Here is a 19,862-nt window from a genome sequence, read left to right as displayed (position 1 = left end):
GGACACATTATATACACTGTTTTCAGGGTGTTACATCCTGTTTGGTGTAGATCTAGCCCTGGACACCATCAAACAATGGCTGCCATGGGAGGCATTGCTCATCACAATGGACAAGCAACCTACCCAAAAGCCTGAGTACAAGGATCTGAGCCCCAATACACTGAACTCCATTGAACCCTGTTTTCACCACCAACAGAAACCTATTCCACATAACACAAAATCTTTTTTCTCTCCTCCCCCTCTGCCAGCCAACTCACCACCATCACTTTTTCTCTTTCACCCTATCTCACCCCACATTCGCATGCATTCTCTCAATCCCTACCGCCACTCCTAGCCATCCACCCATTCATTCACTCACATGCACACATTCATACATCTTCCTTCTGCTCACTGCAAACATACACTCTTTCAGGATTCCTTCAAATACCCTTCAAACTCATTGGATTACCTTGGGCCCATCACTTTCTCTCAGCTTAACATAGTTTGTGATGATAAAGGGTTAAGGGGAAACAATGTACACCACCATGAGCCCCTTGGGGTAAGTGAGGGATACAAATATGATTGATAGAATTGCTAAAATAAAATAAAAATAAAAAAGGAAACTGGTCGTAAGGGAAGTTAGACAAGATAGTGCCATATTATTTTTTATTTATGTATGCATTCTTACAAGTAGGAGACTCCCTTTCAAAAAATAAAAGTCAGGCCTTTGGAAGATTTTGTCACTATGTCTGTGCGACTTGCTCCCATTAGTGCTGACTACTGAACATGCCGTGAATTTTTTATTCTAAAATATTTATATTTGCAAAGTAACATGTCACAGACTAGAATCAAAATTTAGCATCACTGTGACTGTCTCTTGTTTCATTATTAGCTCTCTGGAAGACATCTCCGGTTCCAATACCTTTGCATTTGTGCTGTGTTGCTTGGTAGTTCATTTTTATATCAGGATGCCAAGGATCATATTTCAAGTGTTACTCTTTAAATATTCCACCCAATATCCAATGCAAATCATAAATGTCAAAAATGAAAAAAGCCAGGCAAGACAAAATAAACCAATAAATGGAATAAACTCAAGACATCTTTCCCTGTAGATATAATCCCTTATATGCAATAAAACAGCATCGTAAGAAAAGCTACATCATATCATGCAACAAAGCTGTTTTTGCGAGCTAAGGTATGACACCTCATTATCCATTATGTCAGTGAATATGGGCACAGTCCAGAAAATGTTGGGAATGCAAAAAGTCTTTGAAATAGGTTTGTCTTGAGTAAAGACTAATTGCCAATGGCTAACATTCTAAACATTCTTCCCTAGAAATATGAGGTAATTGGCTGTTAATCTGCTGTATCTATTGCAGAACTGAGATCCAAGCACTACACAAGGAGCGTTTCTTTCCTGCTTTTCCGCTCACTACATAACCTTTAGATGGCACTGTGGTATAGCAGAATACTACAAATACACAAGAAGAAATCGCACTTTGCTTTCATAATTAAATGCCACATTTTCTGTTCTAAAAAAACTTGCCGAAAGTGCTGGTTAGGCACAGAAGTAAAACTGGAGAGTCACAACATCATCTAAAGGACTCATAAACAACCATAAGCAAAGAATGATGAATGCATGATAAATGCCTCATGTAGGAAAAGGAATAAGCTCCATTGAAACCTTTATAACTTTCTCTGGATCAGCCTTTTCCAACCTGAAGCCTCACAGACATCTTGGCATGCTGGTTAGGAATCCTAGAAATTGCAGGGCAGCATATCTGGAGGGTTCCAGGTTGGGGAAGGTTGCTCTGGATTGTACCCATTTTGTGAAATTTTTGAAACACATCAGTCATAAGGGAGGAGTAGGTTTGAAAAAGGAGATAAAACTACACATGTTTGCAGATGACACATTGTTAACCGTTAAGGATCCACTTGAGAAAATGGGAAGAATTAAACAACACTTGAAAGAGTTTGAAGAAGTTACGGGATTAAGAATAAATTGGTTAAAATCAGAAATGGTGACATTTAACTATACAAAAAAAGAAGTGAAAGATTGGGAAGGTAAGGAAGAGAAAATGAGAGTTAAAGAACAGATTAAATATTTGGGAATTAAAATCACCAAAAATTTAGAGGATTTAGAAAAGGATAATTTATATAAGTTGAAAAAAGATATTTTAGATAAAATAGAAAAATATAAAAGGTTAAACTTATCGTGGTTTGGGAGAATAGCTTTAGTAAAAATGAAAATAGTATCAAAGCTTAATTTTCTATTTAGAATGTTACCAATAAGAATATCGGAAAAAGAGATAAAAAGTTGGCAGAATATTATAAACAATTATTGTAATGGAGGAAGGAAAGCGAGAATAAATAAAAAGTGGTGGTACTTAGCACAGGAGAAAGGAGGTCTGGGAATCCCCAATATAAAGGCATATTATACAGCCAATAGGTTAAGACATATAGTAGAAGGTATTAGTAGAAGGAGTAGGGGAATTAGGTTGGTTGGAGGATAGGGTAAGAAAGGATAAAGAATAGCAATTGGAAAATTTATTTTTTAGAGAGGGTAGTAAAAAGAGCGGCGAAGAAATAGAGAACCCTCTTTTGAAAAATCATTGCGAAATTTGGCGATTATATAAAAAGGAGTTATTATCGAGTATATCTCCATTAACACCTATGATAATGTTAAGGAATTTTCTTGGGAATTTAAAAGAGAGATTGAGCAAAATTTTAATAGAGCAAAAAATAATGAGGTTAAAAGATTGGTTGAGAGAGGTGAATACGGGTAGGAAATTAGAAGAGGTGTTTAAGGGGGAGAACCTAACTTGGTTAAATTATTGGCAATTGGAGCAATGGACAAAAAAATGGGTAAGAGATAATGGGGAGTGTAGTAAAATGACAAAATTTGAAGAGTTGATTTTAAAGAAAGAAATTGAGAAAGGAGAAAATAAAAGGATAAAAGGTTTAACAAGTGAAATACATAGAATATTGGTTGAAAAGGGAGAGATAGGAAAAATGGGGAAGATGGTTTGGGAAAACGATCTGAGGGTGCAGATAGGGCAGCAGAGCTGGGAGGGAATATGGAGACAAAGAGTGTTGAGAAATATGTCTGTGAGAATAAAAGAAAATTATTACAAAATTGTATGGAGGTGGTATCTGACCCCGGTGAGATTAAACAGAATAAATAAGACGAACTCAGCAAATTGTTGGAGAGGATGTGGAGGGAAAGGAACGTATTTGCATATGTGGTGGGAATGCGAATTTGTGCAAAAATTGTGGAAAATGGTGTTTATTGAGATAAAAAAATTGTGGGAATAGAGATTGAAGAGACACCTACAGTGGCATTACTATCACTATATGATAATTTAAAGTGTAATAAAGAGACTAAAGAATTGATAACAAATTTGTTGACAGCAGCAAGGTTAATCATATCTAGGAACTGGAAGGTTCAGGGAGACTATCATATTGAAGAGTGTTATAAGGAAATATGGGATATAGCTATTAATGATTAATTGACATGTAATATAAGGTTAAGAAAAGGTATAACAAATGTAAACGAATTTGAGGGATTTTGGAAACAGTTCCTAGAATATGTATTCTCTAAGGGGGGTGGAAAACCACCACCAGAAGAAACAATGAGATTTTGGAAGCAGGAATAGATCCCGAAGGGTGGAGGGGAGCACTTATGATATATTATGTGATGATGTAAAAATTGATAATTATAAATGTGGAATTATAAGCAATTTATGTTTTGATTTATGTGTTAATTAGTATTATGTTGCTGTATTTTAAGATGTGAAATTAATAAAAAATTATTTAAAAAAATCAGTCATAAGGGAAAATCTTGGCTTTCTTGTGCTTGTTTTAAATTATAGTGTTTTGCGCGGTCTCTAGAGATTGTCATGGAACATAAATAAAAACAAATAAAATACAATGGTAATATGAGTGTACTGCGTGTAATTATTTAACCAGTGAGTCTACGTATCTGAATTGGTACTTCTGATGCAATAATAACAATGGCAGAGAAAACTTAAAATATACTTACAGAAGTTTCTGTGAGAACTGGAATGAATTGAAACTCCCAATGGGAGTTTATTGGTTCTGATTCATTCAAATATCTCAATTAAGGGTGCAATCCTATGCATGTTTAGACAGGAAAAAGTTCTACAACTCCCAGCATGCTTTTTCCTATCTAAACATGCATAGGATTGCGTCCTAAACTGTTTCAAGGAGTGCAGCTTAAATAAGATAATATTTCTGACTCCTCTTTTACCCTGCCATCTGTCAACATACATAGCTTAATTTTATTTCTTTCCTAAAATGCTGCTTTTGTTGCCTGATTCAAGTGGAAGAGGAAGTGTAAGAATCCTGCCACCTTTCGCTTTCTGTTTCGAAGCTGAATACTATGAGATACCAAAGGAAAGCAAGCACTTGTGACTACCAGAAAAAAACCCTACCAAAATTAGAGTTGTAAACAAGCTGTTTTTTCTTCAACAAGCCCAGAGGCTGAGATTCTAGGGCAGCCTTCCCCAATATGGTGCCCTCCAGATGTTGCAGACTTCAACTCCCATCAGCCCCAGCCAGCCTGGGCCAAGTCAGGAGTCTTGGGAGTTGTAGTCCAAAACATCTGGAGGGCACCAGGTAAGGGAAGCCCACCCTATGAGCAGAATAGGAAGCTTCCAAGGGCTGCACCCAGCCTGCAGGCCAAAGATTCCCCATCCCTGTTTTAGAGTTCTTGGAACAGAGTTGGTCCTCCATAAGACAAGTTGAGGCAACTCACCCAAGTGGATTACTAGTACCTTATGAAATAGTGCCTGTAACTGTGCCTTCAACAACAACAACTCACAAGGCAGATTCCAGGTGATAAGCTCAGCTGTTTATCTTTTATTGTTCTGTCAAGCAATGAGCATAAAAACCATGCTGAATCCAGCTTTCTGTTTGCATAGTGACCAACCAGATGTTCATGGAACACTCACAAACAGGACATGAGGGCAAACAGCACCCTCCCACTTGTGTTCCCCAACAACTGACATACAGAGATCACTCTCCTGCTCTCCAGATCTGATCTGGTGTAAAAGTGTGGTAAGTTATCACTTAGCAAAACTTTTTACTAAATTTATTTCATGCTGTGAAAAGTTGATTTCTGCACATCAACTGCTGTGGAAGGCAGCAGAATAGGTAGTAACACTGTCTGCCATTAAAGAAACATGTAAATTATTTAGGGTGCAATCCTAAGCATATTTACACCAAAAAAAATTCCTACAACTCCCAGCATTCCCCAGCCAGCCATGAAAGTTGGGGAATGCTGGGAGTTGTGACGTATTTTTTCTGCTTAAACATGCGTAGGATTGTGCCCTTAGTTTTATTTTTTTTTATCATTATACCATTATTTTTACCATCCACTGACGCCAAAATATCTCAGTCTACCTCAGCTGAGGTTAGCATCAACCATAAGGTCTGGGAACACATGATTCTGTAACAGTGTCACTTGGTGAAACTGAGTGGATATGGGCCTGATCCAATCCTGAATAGAAAACCCTGAGAAGTTGCTCTAAAAGCAAGTCGCATTTAGGTATTTTTTTAAAATCACTTTTTTGTGGTGCTTTTATTATTTATTTGATTTATACCCCGCTGTTAAAAAAAAAGATGCTCAAGACAGCTTACAAAACAATTTAGAAAAGATCAAAACAAAAATGCACATTAAAATACCATAAAAACATAATTATTACAAAATAAAAATGATTTTGATTCTTTAATAGCTCCCCATAAGTGCATTTCCAACCCGGGTGTGTGTGTGGAAATCTTCACCTGCTAATTTTCTACCTGCCATCCATTTTTAAACAGCATAGGAGCCCTGAGAAAATATTTGGCAACACCAGCTGCGTGACAGGCAGAAGTTCAGCACCTTTGTCCCGTTGTAATCATGGCGAAAGCTTCATTTGGTGACAGCAATGAAAAACGCAGGAGCCCTGCCAAAACAAAACCTGAGCTCTGAAGTATTTGCAAGGGTTGTTGTTGTTTTAGTCAATTATTTTTAAGAAAGGACCTCGCCCTTTAAAGACAAGAAGGAAGTACACAGCAAAGATCCCATTTCTTGAAACGGGGTAAGGATTTCATTTCGAATTGCTCTGCCCCACTTGGGCGCGAAACTTCAGGTTTTCCTTCTGCTCCGCGTGATCCAACTGGAACGTCAAGCTGGCCCTGGGGTGGGCTGAACCAACGATGGCGGCAGCAGCAGGGAGGGGGAAAACAGGTCATCATCGGACTTCTCTCTCGGTCGCCTCCCCCCCTCTCTCGGGCAGCAACATTCGCTGTCGCTCTCTGTGCTCGAAGGAGGTTGGGTCGGGACGTACCATTACCAGAGTGATGGGCGGGTCACGCCGTAGTTTTAACGCTCGCAGGGGTTTTCTTCGGCCATGAACGGCAAAGATGCGTTTAGTTTTAAAAAAGCTGAGTAAAAACAACAACTCATTACGTCGTTTGGGCGCGCTGGCGTCCAGTTTTGCTTGATGTATTTTCTTCTTCCCCCTCCCCTTTTTCGGGATGCCATTGGAATGGTTCGGCCCAACGGGTAACCGCTTCCTCCTCCAGTTCTGCTCTTCTTCGCAGCGCTTCGCGGTTGCCGCCACTGCTGCCTCAGAGGCGGGGGAGGGGAGAGGAGGAGGAGGAGGGAGTCGCGGTGCGCGCCGAGTCCTCTTCAGGCGGGGCTCAAGATGTCGGTGGCGTTCGCGGCCCCCAGGCAGCGGGGGAAGGGCGAGATAACGCCGGCTGCCATCCAGAAGGTGGGCTGTGGGGCCTAGCCTGGGGGAGACTGCCGAGCCCGGAAGAAGGCTGGGCTGGGCTGGGCTGGACGTCGCGTTTCGTTTCGTTTTGTTATCCATCCGCCCGCCTCATTGAGATAATCGATAATTCAGCATGTGATTATAAGGACCCTAACCTCCAATGACTCGTGGCTTGGGGTGGAGACTGTTGGGAACTGGGATGTGGATGAAAGTAATACTTGTTGTTTTAATATAGTGCTTCTCTTTTCTCCCCCTCCCCTTTTAAATGCTCCAGACTGTTCTTTGCACACTTACTGGGAGTAAGCCCCATTGAAAACAGGGGTGGGTTTCTGAGTAGACATGCATGGAACTGAGCTGAAAGTTAGGCTATTTCATATCTGGGCTGGGTTCGCACATTTCGGGTCGTCGTGATGTGTGAACCCAGCTGTGCTGACAAGCCATGGTTTGTTAGACACAAACAACTCAGAGAGAAACCATGGTTTGTTGTTGGGTGTGAACTCTGGGTTATTGTTACATATGGACCTGGAAACATAGGTTGTTCATGGGTTGTTTTGCCAGGCTACAGAGACAGTGGGCCGGAGTGTGGTAAAACAAAGAAACCACAGCCCTTTTAATGTGCTGGTGCTACAGCTTTGCAAAGTCAGTTGGGATACAGGGAGGGAGCAGGCAAAGAAGGAGGGAAACAACCAAGGGATTGAGAAAACAAACCATGGTTTGTTCATTCATCTACCAGAGAAACCCTGGATAGGGCAACAAACCATTGGTTAAATAAAACTATGGGTTACCATTATCTCTGTAGCACTTGTAGCAGCCCTGTAAGGTAAGCAGCTATTGTGGCTCTTCATATGAAGGGACTTTGAGAGATAGTGGTGTGGTCTCAGTATCAAAGGAGCTTATGGCTTTTTGAGTGCCATCTGCTCTCTACTTAGTAGTAATAGCAGGGAGTAATAGTAATAATACGGTTTGTATGGGTCCTACTTAAAAAAGGAATATTCAAATACAACAGCTCATGTAACTCATCCATCCAATGGGGGGGAGTAATAGGCAATAAGAACACACAATTAGATTTAATAAGACATAGAAAGGAAGAAAAGCCTTCATATAGAGCAAAAAGAGAAATGAGTTAGATGAGAGATTAAGTGCAATAGTGGAGGATCCCAAGTAATGCATCTGGTTACTGCTCAAAAAGGTAGGATAAACCTTGCTATATATATGTGAAAGTGTCAGGAGTCTCCTGACAATTATTCGTGATTTCTTCCCCCCCCCCCCCGAGTAAGACTCAGAATGTTGCTAACTTGGAGATCCACTCAGGGTGGATGGTGGGGAGGGGGCTATTCCAGGATGGAGGAGAAGTGTGTACAGTTTGCATTTTAATGTAAACCTACCTAATTCATGCAAACCAAAATACATTTTTCAGTATGCTTCTCCAAATTCTTTGATGCAATTCTCTAGTCTAAAATGCATGTGTTAGGGGAAAGTGTGCACAAAATGAATATATTGGGTGAAATAGTTGTTTATGAGTATATTAGGGGGAAGTACACTGCATTATATTAGGGGAAATTACCAATAAATATGTATATTAGGGGGGAATGCCTCCAAAATGTGTATATTAGAAATGCTCAGACTTCTAATAAATTCACAAATTAATGCAACAAGGGGATGGAATAAAGTTCAGACTGGAAAAATGCAAAGCAGAAAAACTGAAATCGGCAGATTCATCCATCCTTATGGACATGGGACTTCCAATAATGCATGAAGATTATTTTAATTTCCAAGGGAGCTGATTCTTAAGGAGTGCTATAAGGGCAGGCATATATCAATTAAAGTATTTAAAATAAGATTCAGTGATGGAGACAAAATACTAGCTCCCACATTCTATTTCAGTGTTGGAGGTTGGGGAGCTGTTAGATCTAAAGGAGAACGCTACTTTGGCCTGGGGATATACACTTCAGTTCATGTACATTATTGTAAGTTAAATAGCTTGGTGAAGTAAAGGATCACTCTAGGTTGCAGTTGTCATGCTTCATGTAAAACGATGGAGGAGGAAGGGAAGACAATGCATGCACTGTGATCAGTCTTTAAAAATTTGGTGAAATTGAAAAATACATAGTTAAAATTGAAGGAGTTGTATTAAATGATTTTGCATATGGCTATTTGCCTGTGCTTGCTGGTGTGGGTAGGAAGTTAATTACAGGGTAGGAAGCAAAATTACTGTTCGAAAGCTTGTAAATACTTGCAGGTCTGGAAAGACCACAATAGAAAATGTATAGATGTTATGGTTTCTGTTGTTGTGGTGTTCATGACAGTGGTAGTTGGTTTTAACTAAGAACTTGAAATAATTTCCAGAGGAGTTGCCGTTTGGAACTTTAAAGACTAACAAATATAAAGCTTATGCCAGAATAAAAGTGTTGGCCTTTAAAGTGCCATAAGTCTTAATGTTAAGAACTTAAAAGTTCTCACTGTTGCACATTGCTGACAAGATTGGTGATTAGGCCCATGGACCGGTGTCCCCATACCGTGTATGTGTGTAAAAGGGTGAACATAGGACTTGTAATAAAAGGAAATGGTAATGAAATAGTAATAAAGCTGATCCCAAGATTCCTCAAGGGGACTAGGAAAGTTGATGACACAGACTGAAAATAAAAATAAAACTCCAGTTTGGATCAGCAGTCCGATTATTATGATAGGGAGTAACTATAAAATAACCCAGAACAGATCTTTTGTTAAACTTAAAAATAAATGGTTTAAGAAGTGAAGTTTTGACAAATTTAAAGGAGGGGAATCCTTTATATATGTAATATTGTAGATTGCAAGCTGAATATGAGCCAACAGTGCGATATGGCTGCAAGAAAGGCAAATGCTGTTTAGGGCTGCATTAATAGAAGTATAGCTTCCAAATCATGTGAGGTACTGGTTCCTCTCTATTTGGCCCTGGTTAGTCCTCAGCTAGAGTATTGCATCCAGTTCTGGGCTCCACAATTCAAGAAGGACGCAGACAAGCTGGAGCATGTTCAGAGGAGGGCAACCAGGATGATCAGGGGTCTGGAAACAAAACGAAGAGAGACTGAAAGAACTGGGCATGTTTAGCATGGAGAAGAGAAGATTGAGGGGAGACATGATAGCACTCTTCAAATACTTAAAAGGTTGTCACACAGAGGAGGGCCAGGATCTCTTCTCGATCCTCCCAGAGTGCAGGACACGGAATAACGGGCTCAAGTTAAAGGAAGCCAGATTCCAGCTGGACATCAGGAAAAACTTCTTGACTGTTAGAGCAGTACGACAATGGAATCAGTTGCCTGGTGAGGTTGTGGGCTCTCCCACACTAGAGGCCTTCAAGAGGCAGCTGGACAACCATTTGTCGGGGATGCTTTAGGGTGGATTCCTGCATTGAGCAGGGGGTTGGACTCGATGGCCTTGTAGGCCCCTTCCAACTCTGCTATTCTATGATTCTATGTTCTCTCAAAACCAAAGGTGAAACAAACAGTTAGACAGAATAGAGTTTAATGTATATTAGAATGAATTAATCTTACTTTGAAAATCTGTTTTATTTCAGATGTTGGATGAAAACAATCATCTTATTCAGTGTATAATGGACTACCAGAACAAAGGCAAAACTTCAGAATGCTCTCAGTAAGTTCTTTATCTGAATGTAGTTCATGTTCACTCTTGCCGTCTTCTAAAGGATGTACTGTGCTTGTAGAGCAGGTCTTTCAGGTGCACAAACTAGATTGTGTAAGCTAGTGCCTAGGAGGTATACGGAGAAATCTGCGCTGACTTTTAGTTATGCAGTGTTACTGTCAACTATGCAGTTGGTGTAAGTAGTATTTCCTCCTTGGCAATTAGCTTGCCAGTGTATCTGTTCTGTTACATGCTGGTGAAATGCTAAATAGACAAGTTAAGACAATGGTGTTTCTTCGAACAGCATTACCTACAGCTTTGCAAACTTGGAAGGAAATAGAACAGTCTTTAGGTGGCTGCACTTAGGGAGCAGACTGCCCTATGTGTTCTCTGAAGGTAATTCTGAAAGACTGGTGCCACAATTGAAAATGCCCTGTCATCTGCCCTCTGTGTGTTAGCCCAGTAAAGGGTGAACAACCAATAAGGCCTTGATTTACCTCCCTTCTACAGAGGAATATACCAATAGAAATCTTTCTGTAGAATATGTGGCAGCAAGGCTATGAAGAAGTTTAAATGTCAGAAACAACTCCTTGAAATGGGCCTTAAAACTGGTAGCCAGTGCATGTATTCAGCTTTCTTATACCTTTGTATATCAGCAGCGGACTGTGACATTCTGCACCAGTTGTCATTTTTGAGCTGTTTTCAAGGATTTAATAAAATAGATGCAGTGCATTATTGGACAGTGGTGACATGAGCATTTCTAACTTTAAATTTTAAATTTTCTCTTTCTATATTTTTTTTAAAAAGGTATCAGCAATTGTTGCATACAAACTTGGTCTACCTAGCCACAATAGCAGACTCCAATCAAAATATGCAATCTATACTGCCGCCGGTAAGTAACTTTTAAAAATAATCATGTGTGCTCTTTGTTACATGAAGGTACTGCATTTAACATATATAGGTATTAACTATTCTGCGTGGCTTCTTAGGCCTATAGACTTTTCCCCATATGTTTTCTGCTACAAGCTTTAGTACTAAAATAAAATTTCTTGACTATCACTTGCTTAATTTCAGTTGAAAAGTCCACGTAGTTTTAACATGGAATTTTGCAAGGTTAGATTGTCCCTTGGGCATACAAGCACAGTTTACCCAAGCCTATGAATAGTTACATGCTTTGTTTTTATTAAAATATTGTTACAGATCACTTCTTAAAATAAATTAGTACTTCTTAATTTCCGTTAATTTAAACTTTGAACTGTTCTTGGAATTATTTATGATAAGCCATCTTTAACTCACTGAAGGGCTATTTTACACTTCATGCTAGGGTGTTCCATGGGAAAAGTAAAATTAAATCCGAAGGTGTAATTTGGCTTACCTTAGAAGTTGTGTAACCTCTTACACTAGTGGAAGCATGAGAACTGCTAAAGAACCAACCTAGCTGTGTGAACTCTACTGCAACGTCTTTTTTTGTTCCACACATTGTTATTTGGAGACAACCAGCTATTTTTTTCCACACATGGTTCTTTGGAGACAACCAATTTACAGCTGAATGAATGAAACACTCCAACTTAGTATTTACTCAATTAATGCAGCTTATAACATATTGGGCTGTGTCCCAATGGCACCTTATCTCAAACTTGGAAATTCTGCATTGGTATTTTTATTGATACTCTGTTTTAAATTGAACCATTTTAATTGGCTGTTTTAATCTTTTATTGTTCTACTGTTTCATTCCTATGTTCACTGCTCAGGAATCTATTTTAAGTACAGAGCAATATATAAATATTGTAAAGAAGTACAAAGGGCTGAGTAAGTGTTCAGACAGGAAACCTACTAGAGAAAAGAAATGAAATAGCTCTGCTATCATTGCAAATCAGTAACTTTGTAACATTTACCATACAATCTTTTCCATATGACGGAGGACAAGGGAAGGGGATATTGTCATTAGAACAACTAGTTGAATGGAAGGCTGAGAGTTTTTAAAATATTTTTAATTTGCCCTGTTCATTGTGGCTCAGAACAGATAACATAATAAAATACATTAAAATACACAATTTAAAATGTACTTTTAATCTATCTTTTCCAAAGTCACTAAATGGATACTATCCCCAAACAACTATAAAAGTTGTTATAAAAGAAGTTACTCGAGCTTTAGACAGGGAGGAAGAGAGTTGGAGAATAACTATTAAAATGTTTCTCTGTATGTCTTCTACTAATGAATTGTATGGCTTAGAGAGGGTACACTATTGAACAGAGGAATTGCAAGGGTTAGGACACTATTCCTTAGTAGGATCTACCATATTTCTTCGATTCTAAGACGCCATCGATTCTAAGACGCACCCCATTTTAGAGATGTTTATATTGGGGGAAAAGTGAATCTTAGAATCGAAGAAATACGGTAAGCTGTTTTGTATCTCATAACCCAGCACTTTGAATTGGGCCTGAAAGATGAAAGGAGTTAACAGTATTTGGAGTAGCACTGGTATAATATGAATCTGATAAATCACTTCAGTCAGGGAAGCACCCATTGAAGCTCTAAACGGCAATGTGGCCCTGTTCAGAAGACACCTTAAGCCACAGCTTTAACCACTATGAATAAGGCTTTTTGCCTTATTCACTGTGGTTAAAGCCGTGGTTTAAAGTGTCTTCTGAAGAGGGCCTGTAAAAACTAGGGTTTTAAAAAATATCCCTAGTCCCAAAGACGAATACAGATGCAGTTCTTTGTTTATATATTCCCTTTTTTCCCTGACTTTTGAAGTAAATAAAATGCTTTATTCAATCATTCTCCCTGGAAAAGCATACAATCTCATTCTGCTAATGTAGCACCTGTTAGAACCAATGGGAGGGAAATCTGTTATGTCAGCTCTAGGACTGGCAGACTTTTCTCCCACCCACCCCGAACATTAGAGAGAGAGAGAGAGAGAGAGAGAGAGAGAGAGAGAGTCTGGGGACTGGGATTACTTTCTCACAATCTGTCCACAACATACCACCCCATCAGCATCCCTTTTGTCTCTGCCAATGTCAGAAAGGGAAGGGCCTCAGAAGTTAACACATCCAAGGTCAGATTTTCCATTTTTAGGATGGGCTTCTCTGCTCTTTGAGGAGGAGATCCAGTCTATCTTATGGGCTCCTGAGATTCCACCCTGGGAACCGTAGAATTACATTCTAAGTTAACATTGTTGGTAGCTTTTTGGAGAGTGTTTTTTAGATTGCCTTAGCTTTCTGCAAACTGGCTTCAAACACCCCTTTCCCTTAATATAAAGAAACCTGTATCTTCAGGATGGATGTATAAGTGAAGTATAACAGGTTTTTTTTAAGTTTCATAAGTCCAATTTCTCCATTTAAAAGACTGTACTTCATTGAATTGATGTTAGGAATTTAAACCTTACTTTATATTTATCCATTGGCTTCTTTTTCTGCTGGCAATGGAATGGTATGCATCTGGCAATGGAATGGTATGCATTTAGTTGCAGTGTCTTACTCAGAAATGAAACTCCTAATTACTTGTCCTTAATATCTGCTGCTTGCAATTCAATAACCTATCTTCTGGCTTTCATGAACCATTAACTGGCACCAACCCTGTTTGGTAATTACTTACTTCTACCCCAGTATTTCGAGGAAATTATAATACTCCTTCCTTTTCCTATAAGAATGAATGTAATAATTTTGTTTGAGAGATGTACAATTTTTAAACATCAGTGCTGAAGTTAGCTATTGTGGTGGAATAGATATGCAATTACTTCAGGTCAGATTCTCATGAAAGTATTTTATAGTTAAGCATTTCAGCTTATGCTGAAGAAAACTTAACCTTTGCATGCAATATCTACACTTATTTTTATATTAAGGGAGTAAAAGCAAAGGATCAACTTTGATGAAGCACTAATGCTCGTGTAATATCTAGTATGGACCAGAGGGACTACTATTTGCACAAATTATTGCTTGCTGTAATTGTTTCGAGAAAATGCGGTAGATCTTGTCATGATTACATCTTTCATCTGTAATGGTGTATGCTCAGCTGAATGATGGTGATTTTATAGATACTATTATAGTAAATTAACTATTGTTCATGTTAAAGATTACCATTTTACTTCAGTAGAGAACTTGTATTTTTGTTTGAACTTGGCATAGTGGTTTACCATTCACATGAATTGAAGCTCAGAAACCCAGTGGAGTTCAGAGAGCATCTGTATTTGTACATCGTTATCACTTATATGTGATTAACAATGATTTATTTATATGCCTGCCAGTATGATATTTCTCATGTAAGAAAGGGAAATGTTTATGGATTTTAGGGTAGGTAGTTGGCTTTTAAAGTTTCTGTGACAAGAGTAAGTCATTAACAATTATCTTCTATTCACCTTAATTTTTCTGGAGTAGAATCTAGTGCATCATGTATATCTTTTTTTTTTTTTTTGCTTTCCATATCTAAACTTTCAGGGTTACTTAGTTTTTCTTCTCTCACAATCTCATTAATAAGTGTGTCCAAAAATCTGTCTTCGGTAGTCTAATGCTGGATTTTAATAGACCAGCAACAATATGCTTCTAGTCAGTAGTGGATGTTGACTTGAAATATCGTACTAGAGGGAGGATACAGTGGTGTCTGGCTGCTAGTGCTATTATGTTGCACGAGTGGAAACCAGTGCTTGCATAGTGTCAGCAGCACTTGCCTAGTGTGTTGGTTTTTCTGGGAAACCTATCACACTAGAAAGTTCTGTTGACATTGTGCAAGTAGTGGTTTTCACTAGTGCAACATAAATAGTGCTAGCAGCTGGACTTGATTGGATCCTTCCATAGGTGTTGAGTGCAGCATACAATCCTTCGTAAAAGGAGCATGTTGTAGTAGTAACTGTGCATGAGATGTTATAGAAATAATGAGTTGGATCCAGTAGTGTCATTCCATGAATGGAAGGTGGTTTGATCCAGTGGAGGCTCCTGCTAATGGAAGGGGAAGTGTGATTTTCCCAATTTCCCCCCTCCCCACTTGTAGTCCCCCATGCTGCTTCTTCCCCAATCCTCATGAACAGATTTTTGGGGGCTGTAAAGGAAGGGGAGAACTAGCAAAAATCACTTTCCTTCCCCCTTCTTTAGTAGACACCAGAAGTACCCTTTCCATGAGCAGAAATCTGCTCACAGGATCTTTAGATCTAGCCCAGTGTTTCCTGCAGAAATTTAAAGGGTGAGGGATTTAATATGTAATTTGGTCTTGCATTCAAAATAGAAAATTAAGTTTAAATCCTTAATATAGTTTGAGGCAGATAGAGAAACAAAGTTGAAGTTATAAAATAAACAGTCTATTAGTGAATTATGGGAGAGGGGGAACTGTCATTTAACAGATAGATAGATAGATGCAGTGTATTTGTTGGACTAACTGCTTCTGTTTCACTAAATTGTCTTTCAGCCACCCACACAGAATATGTCAATGGGTCCAGGAGGAATGAGTCAAAGTGGCCCTCCCCCACCTCCACGTTCTCACAATATGGGTTCAGATGGTATGGTAGGTGGGGGCCCTCCTGCACCGCACATGCAGAACCAGATGAACGGCCAGATGCCTGGTAAGTTTTTCTCCTAGAAGACATTAACACTAGGGTTGCTCAGCAACTGAAACAACATGTGGGCTCAAGGGATAGAAGATTGTTGATGACAAAACTGCTTTGAATGCCCCCGAGTACAAGCGCTCTTAGAGTTTGTTAGCTACAGAGCTACGTGACCTGTATTCTGTGTTTATCAGGCTGCCCTTGGGCTTTGATGTAGCTGACACACAGCATTCCTCTGAACAGAACTAGCTAAATTTAGTCTGTCTGAAACCATATAGTACAGCTGTGTTTAGAAGGCTTACTGACGCAAGGTATTGGTCTATAGCTGAATAAATTCTCCTTAAAAGAAATTACCTAAAACCATTGCAGCTAAGTTAGTTTGGAAAGTAAGAGATGAAGTTAGTAGAAAAGTTACTTAGACAGTAAATCAAATTTCTACTAACCTTCTGTACAACATACAAAAAAGACAATCTGTAAAATACTTCATATGAAACGCCTCAAAATCATTGCTTCAGGGCTAAACCTAAAGCCAACGTTTTAGTACCGGAGAAATGGGGTATAAAATGCCAGTGTTTACAAGGAGGAAAACAAAATAATGTTCCATATTTTACCAGTCCTGGCTATGCAGAGAATTACATCTTTAAGCAGTAATTTCCAAAGAAAAGTAAGAATCTTTATGAAAGACAGTTTCACAGATTATTTGTCATAAAAGCCCTAGCACTGTTTTTGTTTGTTAGCTGTGTCTATCTTAAATTACTTTCTATTGGTTTCATTTTTTCCATCCTTCACATATTTTGGTATCACCATGCCCGTGTGAAGTCTGATCCCTTAAAGAGCAAACACTGTCATCAGAAATTCCTGTAAATTTGCAAATCCTAAACACGCATTCTGTGGAATGAATCCCTTTGAAACATTAAGAAGACTTATTTCTGAATGAACAGGGTTAGGATTGCTCTATTAAGCAATACATAGTACAGAAGAAGACACTGAAAAGTTAGTGATTGTTCCCCGTTCCAAACAAATGAGTCCCACAACTTGGTGTAAAGCTATGGTCACTTAAGGCTTCTCAGACCCAGGACCGAACTTTAGCCCTAACATGTGAGCTATTTAAATTATTTACCCTATATGTCCAACTCTGTTATTTTTCTTTCTAGAGTGGCCAGATGCAAAGAAAAATAGGGCTTCTGTAGACTTAGCACATGTAGATGAGGGATGTTGGCATATGCAGCTTATGTAGAACTAAGAAAAGCTCTGCTAGTTGAAATTTCCTTTTTCTACACAGCTATTAAAGGTGCAGGAACCCTGGTACAATTGGCATGTCGAGGCACAGCCACTTGGGGGTCTCAATCCACCAGTAGAAGAGCAGTGATGTAAAACTGGTAAATGGCTTAAGCAGTCCTGGGTTTAAATCCTTGCTGAGTCATGAATTTCATTAAGTGTATTTGGTCTAGTAACGAACGGTCTCTCAGCCTGTCTTATCTCATATGGTTGTTTGGAGGATAAAAACTGGAGTAATACCCATGTGAACCCTGGGCTCCTTGGAGGAAAGGTAGGTTATAAATGTGAGAAATAACCATGATATTTCCAGTACAAGCATTTAACAGTGGAAAATCTGGCACTGAACAAGGACTAAACTGGCAGATGAAATTCATTTACAGGTTGTACAGGCAGGGTATTTAGTTTGTACTGTATACTCTGAATAGTTGGTGATTCATATATATGCTTTCTGTCTGTGCAAGAACTTTAGCTTTGGCTAAAATGTCCACTTATTGTTAATGTAGCTAACTTTCCTTGTGTAAGATGCTTTCAAACTTTTCTACATTCAAATAATTGAAAGTGTAATTTTAAGCTGATTTTGCTACAATGTTTAATAAAGTTAATATGTGAAAGATAACAGATCATATACATCAACCTTCAAACTTTTCTACATTCAAATAATTGAAAGTGTAATTTTAAGCTGATTTTGCTACAATGTTTAATAAAGTTAATATGTGAAAGATAACAGATCATATACATATGCCATCTTTATACATGGGGCTTTATTCACCTTGGATCGGAGAGTGAAAGAGTCTTTCAGTTCAGGCATAAGTGGAGCCCCCTTCTCATGTTACTTGTGTGAAGAAATGCTCATGTGCAGAGGGATGGCTATGTGCACAGTCTGTGTGCAAAGGCTTCCCAAGTACTGGAATCCTGCATGATCAGGTTTCCAGCTCTTGGGGAAGTCCACATGCATTGAGGTCTGCACATCTAGCCTACCCCCTGCAGACATCCAGATAGCAGTGGTGGGAAAGTTGTGCAATGTCAGGAGGTAGGCCAGCCATGTAGCCCCACTGCCCCTTGATCACACAAGCAACCCTTCACTTGACGAGCTCTCTTCTAGAAGGAACTGTCTTGGACCAGCTGTAAAATAGTTTGAGCTACCTCAGGGAGGTAAAGCAGCCTCTTGGTTTAGAGATGCATAATTCAGTTATAATTCCAACATGTTCATGAACCTGTTGCCTGTATTCTGGGAGAAAGAGTTGTACGGTAGGATACACCTATGCCACACGGTCCCTTTTCAAATAAGGTATGCAGCAGCAAGGGCCTTAGGAACGTGAATCCCCTTTTCAGGTTTCACAGTTGGACCAGGATGAAAACATGTACCCAGAATCTGACTGTGCAGTGGGAGTCTGTATGGCAGTGCTAAGGAAAAACTAGATAGGTGATTCTAACCTGCAGTGATGCTACCCAGAGAAACATGTTTGAACAGGGTAATTTTTCTGCCTGTCCAAATAATTTTAATCAAAATTTTGCTAGTGCTGGCTGAGATGGATGTGGACAGGGCAGGGCCTGATGCATGTTACACACACACACACACACACACACACACACACACACACACACACACCTTGGACAAGCCTCTATGCCCTGTGTCTTTTTCAGGGAGGGCATATTCACTTACAGGGTAAATGGTGTGAATGACTCCAATAGCCTGTGTGTTGACTGACAAGCTGCCCACTATTTATTGCATTGAAAATTAAGCCTCATTGGCATCCTGCCCCTTCTCCATTTCACTCATATGGACCCCCAAATCAACATCTGATTCTGCTTCAGGTAAAATTCAGTAACAATTAGCAATAAGCCCTTAGGGTGCAATCCTATGGTTGGCACGCTTGGTACTCATAAGCCTGTGAACTCAGGGACTTACAATTATCCAGTGCAGGGTGGCTGCAACACGGAAGGGATCCTCTCCTCCGTCTGTTTTGCTTTTTTGGCTAGATAGCCGGTTTTTGGCTGTCTAGCAGAGGGCTTCAGAGGAGGAGGTGAGAGGCTTCATGATGCTTAGGAAGCTGTCTAAACTAGCTTCTGCAGTCTCCTCCCCATCCCCAGGTCTGCCCCTTTTTGCCTTTTCCACACACGTTTTGCCGAGCACAGAGAGGCAGCCACCTCATTTCACTCTGCATTGGCGGCAGGGGTGAAGAGCCTGGTTTCCTGGCTCTGCGCTCAGAGCACTATCTCTGAGCCAGAAAGATGAAAAATCCCAGCACTGTCTAGGGGACTTAAGTCTGCTGGACTCTGTTTGGTTTTTTGGGGGGGTTTCTGTCTTTCAGGACAGATTCAGTTTAAACAGAAGCCTGGATAGGTAGTGCACATTTTATTTTGAAAATGCATGTTCAGCTACTTCTCCCTTTTTAAATACATGCAAGTCGCAATTGTGCAGGATTATGTGTAATGGCTTTTAAAAAAGCAAGCTGGTAAAAATATTTGTATACAATTCAGATTGGGAAGTGGGTTTTTTTAAACTTTGAATCAAGAATGTGTTGATAGATGCTCTTAATGTATAATTTCAGCCATTCACATTCTGTGGGGACTGGAGTTATATTTAATATTTAAAATATATATCATTTTAAGGACAAAAAATCAAAATGTACAGTATTTATTTCTTTATTGTTATATTTATATCCCACCTTTT

At 39.3% G+C, this 19,862-nt stretch overlaps 1 protein-coding gene across 3 annotated transcripts in view; it reads left to right on the top strand.

Annotated features, from left to right (window-relative positions):
- Nucleotides 1-6,614: 6,614 nt before the first annotated feature.
- The window catches only part of SS18 (SS18 subunit of BAF chromatin remodeling complex), a 38,787-nt gene continuing 25,539 nt past the window's right edge, over nucleotides 6,615-19,862 (top strand). The window contains exons 1-4 of one of the 3 annotated variants that reach the window (XM_063130655.1): nucleotides 6,615-6,758; nucleotides 10,312-10,388; nucleotides 11,184-11,268; nucleotides 15,775-15,928. In XM_063130655.1, the coding sequence (XP_062986725.1) occupies nucleotides 6,690-6,758; nucleotides 10,312-10,388; nucleotides 11,184-11,268; nucleotides 15,775-15,928 (385 nt within the window). In that variant the 5' untranslated portion in view covers nucleotides 6,615-6,689. The remainder of the gene's footprint in view (nucleotides 6,759-10,311; nucleotides 10,389-11,183; nucleotides 11,269-15,774; nucleotides 15,929-19,862) is intronic. The other 2 variants (XM_063130656.1, XM_063130657.1) reach the window with 2 other exon arrangements.

This window comes from Elgaria multicarinata, chromosome 7 (genome assembly GCF_023053635.1).
Source record: "Elgaria multicarinata webbii isolate HBS135686 ecotype San Diego chromosome 7, rElgMul1.1.pri, whole genome shotgun sequence".
Classification (NCBI taxonomy): domain Eukaryota; kingdom Metazoa; phylum Chordata; class Lepidosauria; order Squamata; family Anguidae; genus Elgaria; species Elgaria multicarinata.
Note: the sequence above shows the minus strand (reverse complement) of the source record. Positions and strands in the feature narration are given on the sequence as shown.